Source organism: Salvelinus namaycush, chromosome 29, assembly GCF_016432855.1.
Source record: "Salvelinus namaycush isolate Seneca chromosome 29, SaNama_1.0, whole genome shotgun sequence".
Taxonomy (NCBI): Eukaryota; Metazoa; Chordata; class Actinopteri; order Salmoniformes; family Salmonidae; genus Salvelinus; species Salvelinus namaycush.
Window position 1 is genome coordinate 5315547 of NC_052335.1, and position 5000 is coordinate 5320546.

General features: G+C 44.6%; 1 protein-coding gene across 1 annotated transcript in view; it reads left to right on the plus strand.

The window, feature by feature from the left end:
* Positions 1 to 5000, plus strand: part of LOC120023930 (1-phosphatidylinositol 4,5-bisphosphate phosphodiesterase beta-1-like) — a 195230-nt gene that overhangs the window by 122606 nt on the left and 67624 nt on the right. Inside the window, exons 4-5 of the mRNA XM_038968032.1 lie at positions 3550 to 3690; positions 4267 to 4346. Of these exons, the coding sequence (XP_038823960.1) occupies positions 3550 to 3690; positions 4267 to 4346 (221 nt within the window). The remainder of the gene's footprint in view (positions 1 to 3549; positions 3691 to 4266; positions 4347 to 5000) is intronic.

Genomic DNA, 5000 nt, shown 5'->3' on the forward strand with positions numbered 1-5000 from the left:
AATAATGGCTTGCTCCAGTTAAAATAACATATTCTATGCAGCATCATCTAACTTTGATATATGCTTCATGTAGAATGGAAGAATTTTGCTCTTGGCACGTCTGAGAGACTGCAGGCATGAGATGTTTCTAGAACCATCCATCTCCCAGACATCTCAACACTACAGTAATCAGTAGGGAATTAAACTTGTCTCAGACACCTTTTCCAAGAACCAAGGACTCTTAAGAAATGACGCCTGTCTTTGCATTTGACTAAAAGTGTTGCAGCGTTGGAAGTTCGTCAGACATTGTTTGTCAGAGAGTGTGTGTGTGTGCGTATGTTTGTATGTGCGTTTTGAAATTGCACTAGACAGTCTGCGTGTGTGACACACCGTGTGTGTGTCTGTGTTTTGAACACTCGTCAGACATGCAGACTTGGTTGCCAGAGGAGTAAAAATCTCAAACAGAAGAAAAATATTGCTTCTGAAAAGTTCACTGTAATACTAATGGGCGCCTCTGAGCTGGGGGATTTGATTGGAGGGCGTTGGGGGACATGTAGGGGACATTTATCAGTGTCACACAGCACCGAATGCTCTTTGTTTGATTGGGCAAATTAGTGGGGAACTCATTTGCTTCCGCTGCAAAAAATCTTTTACAGACTCTTTTTGTTGGTGTTAATTGACCTAGCTGAACCACTTTGTATACTGCCCTGATGTCAGATGAATGGGAGAGAAAATATCATTGTTATTCATTTCTGGTGCCTCGGAGGCAGTGCCTAGTTGCTCTGTGCTTTAGCATGGTTTGCATTTAAGATGAGTGGTTGTGTGTGTATGTTTCCATAGGGATATATGGTTTATAATGTGTATTTACACTGCAACGGACAAACATTTCTCAGTTCAGGCCCTCACTATTATGCCGTCAATAACCAGTGTGACAAACTGGGTATTGAACCCAGTCTTTTGCATGCCCCAAGACTGTGTTATCCAATCGATCTAAAGCCTAGGAATAACTTTTATGATGTAATACAAGTGTCATGGTCTCAGGCAAGCATAGTTATAGTTATATAAGTTACATACGCATCCCGTCGGCCTACTTTACCCAACCACCTCGGATGCTGTACAGACACATTGCAATGCCCGGTGAATCCACAGGCAACATCATAAACGCCATGCATTTACCACCTGCAGCCATTCATAACGACATACTGTCCGTTCATTACTTAGACATTAATGATGATCATTCATGAAGCGGAGAGCCTGGTGTCCAGACCTCTGGCAGTCTCTATGGGGGTGCCACAGGGTTCAGTTCTCGGGCCGACTCTCTTCTCTTTATACATCAATGATGTCGCTCTCGCTGCTGGTGATTCTCTGATCCACCTCTACGCTGACGACACCATTCTGTATACTTCTGGCCCTTCTTTGGACACTGTGTTAACTAACCTCCAGACGAGCTTCAATGCCATGCAATTCTCCTTCCGTGGCCTCCAACTGCTCTTAAATGCAAGTAAAACTAAATGCATGCTCTTCAACCGATCGTTGCCCGCACCTGCCCGCCCATCCAGGATCACTACTCTGGACGGTTCTGACTTAGAATATGTGGACAACTACAAATACCTAGGTGTCTGGCTAGACTGTAAACTCTCCTTCCAGATTCACATTAAGCATCTCCAATCCAAAATTAAATATAGAATCGGCTTCCTATTTCGCAACAAAGCATCCTTCACTCATGCTGCCAAACATACCCTCGTAAAACTGACCATCCTACCGATCCTCGACTTCGGCGATGTCTTTTACAAAATAGCCTCCAACACTCTACTCAACAAATTGGATGCAGTCTATCACAGTGCCATCTGTTTTGTCACCAAAGCCCCATATACTACCCACCACTGCGACCTGTACGCTCTCGTTGGCTGGCCCTCGCTTCATACTCGTCGCCAAACCCACTGGCTCCAGGTCATCTACAAGTCTTTGCTTGGTAAAGCCCCGCCTTATCTGAGCTCACTGGTCACTATAGCAGCACCCACCCGTAGCACGCACTCCAGCAGGTATATCTCACTGGTCACCCCCAAAGCCAATTCCTCCTTTGGTTGCCTTTCCTTCCAGTTTTCTGCTGCCAATGACTGGAACGAACTGCAAAAATCACTGAAGCTGGAGACTCATATCTCCCTCACTAGCTTTAAGCACCAGCTGTCAGAGCAGCTCACAGATCACTGCGCTTGTACATAGCCCATCTGTAAATAGCCCATCCAACTACCTCATCCCCATACTGTATTTATTTATTTATCTTGTTCCTTTGCACCCCAGTATCTCTACTTGCACATTCATCTTCTGCACATCTATCACTCCAGTGTTTAATTGGTATATTGTAATTACTTCGCCACCATAGCCTATTTATTGCACACACTGTATATAGACTTTTTTCTACTGTATTATTGACTGTATGTTTGTTTATTCCATTTGTAACTCTGTGTTGTTGTATGTGTCAAACTGCTTTGCTTTATCTTGGCCAGGTCACAGTTGTAAATGAGAACTTGTTCTCAACTAGCCTACCTGGTTAAATAAAGGTGAAATAAAAAAATTAAAAAGCGTGCCCCAGGTAATGTCATGCTTGGTGTGTGTGCGTGCGTGTGCGCATATATGTGAGTCACTGCGTGTGTGTGTGTGTGTGTGTGTGTGTGTGTGTGTGTGTGTGTGTGTGTGTGTGTGTGTGTGTGTGTGTGTGTGTGTGTGTGTGTGTGTGTGTGTGTGTGTGTGTGTGTGTGTGTGTGTGTGTGTGTGTGTGTGACATCTTAGCTGATGTTAAGAGAATATGCTGAACCACGCAGGTCCCATTGGGCTGATGATGACGGGTTGCCACTCTTCATGGTCTACTCCCGAAGTCATATCTCTCACTGATCAGTTACATTCTCAGGAAGTCAAATCGTGATCTGATTGGTTGATTGGGCTGATGATGACGGGTTGCCACTCTTCATGGTCTACTCCCGAAGTCATATCTCTCACTGATCAGTTACATTCTCAGGAAGTCAAATCGTGATCTGATTGGTTGATTGGGCTGTTGTTGTCATTGCCACAGTATCAGACGGTGGGAGTCATCTCTTCCTGCTACTTCCTGAGTTTGGGCTTCCAGCAGCGACTACAAAAAAAGATGTTTCATTTTCACGTACACTGGATAGGTGCAGTGAAATGTGGTGTTTTACAGGGTCCGCCATAGTAGTACGGCACCTGGAGCAAATGAGGGTTACGGTAAGTGCCTTGCTCAAGGACACGTCAACGGATTTTTATTCTTGTCGGCTCAGGTATTCAAACCAGCGACCTTTCGGTTAGTGGCCCAACGCTCTAACCGCTAGGCTAAAGTCACACTGTCAGAAACAGAAGGTAATTCTGGGATGGTGCTAAAGCTGCAGTGGCTGTGTTATTAATGACACACTTTCGTGAAGGTTTAAAAGTGTACATATGTGTTGAAAATTAATTTAAAGGTGTTTCCTCTGAGTGTGTAGTATGCAAATCTGCGTGAGCTCATAATGTTGGGTTGTGTTATTGACATGTTACTCATCTGTTGTGTGGTCTGTGTAGGACATGAAGCTACGAGAGCTGCTGGACGTGAGCACCCTGGTGGGGAAGATGGAGAACAGGATGCTGACGGTGGTGAGCGGACCAGACATGGTCAACATCACATACCTCAACTTCATGGCATTCCAGGAGGAGATCGCCAAGGTAAGTAAACATGAATAATCCACTTATTACAGAGGAATAGGGCTTTAGTACACATGAATAAGGGCTTTGGTACACATGAATAATGCCTTTATTAATCATGAATAGGGCTTTATTAAACATGAATAGGGCTTTAATAAACATCAATAAGGACTTTATTAATCATGAATAGGGATTTATTAAACATGAATAGGGTTTTATTAAACATGAATAAGGACTTTATTCATCACAAATAGGGCTTTATTAAACATTAATAAGGACTTTATTAATCATGAGCAGGGCTTTATCAAACATGAATAAAGGCTTTATTTGATTTAGTTGATGTCAACATCAGTTAACGTCTCTTAGGAGGTTGGCCAAAGTGCTTATAACTAATTAATGAATAACTAAGCTATTTCAGTCCACGAAGTGTGAGTTAGTTAAGCTTGTTAGACTTACACTGAACCCGTCATTCCTCCAGTGTATAATTTTAAGGTCTGGTGTGTGGGTGGCAAGTCTGCACCTCCAATCGATCCTGGCGACTGTGTTTCTTCTTTCTGACGGAGTGTGTATGTGTGTGTGTGTGTTCTTCCGGTGCAGGAGTGGGCTGAAGAGTTGTTTGGCCTGGCGTCTAACCTACTGGCCCAGAACATGTCCAGAGAAGCATGCCTGGAGAAAGCGTAAGTCCCTGGACACATCACGCATCACACACTGGAAGGCAGCAGTTCACACCCATCAGGTCTGCAGGGCGCTTCACACCGCTTCACACTACTCGCAGAGAGAGAGAGAAAGGGGGGGGGGGGCAGAGAGAGAGCGAGAGATGGGGCGAATGCGCGCACACACACATGCAAACGCATACACACACAGATACTTGCGCAAAGACACACACACTCACAGACACACACTTGCACTCCCTCTCTCTCTCTCTCTCTCTCTCTCTCTCTCTCTATCTCCCTCTCCCTCTCTCTCTCTCTCTCTCTCTCTCTCTCTCTCTCTGCCTCTCAGTCAAATGTATTTATAAAGCCCTTTTACATCAGCAGATGTCACAAACTGCTGTACAGAAACCCAGCGTAAAACCCCAAACAGCAAGCAATGCAGGTGAAGAAGCACGGTGGTTAAGAAAAACTCCCTAGAATGGCAGGAACCTAGGAAGAAACCTAGAGAGGAACCAGGCTCTGAAGAGTGGCCAGTCATCTTCTGGCTGTGCCTGGTGGAGATTAAAAGATTACATAGCCATTAAGGCCAGATTGTTCTTCAACATGTTCAAACGTTCATAGGTGACCAGCAGGGTCAAATAATAATCACAGTGGTTGTAGAGGGTGCAACAGGTCAGC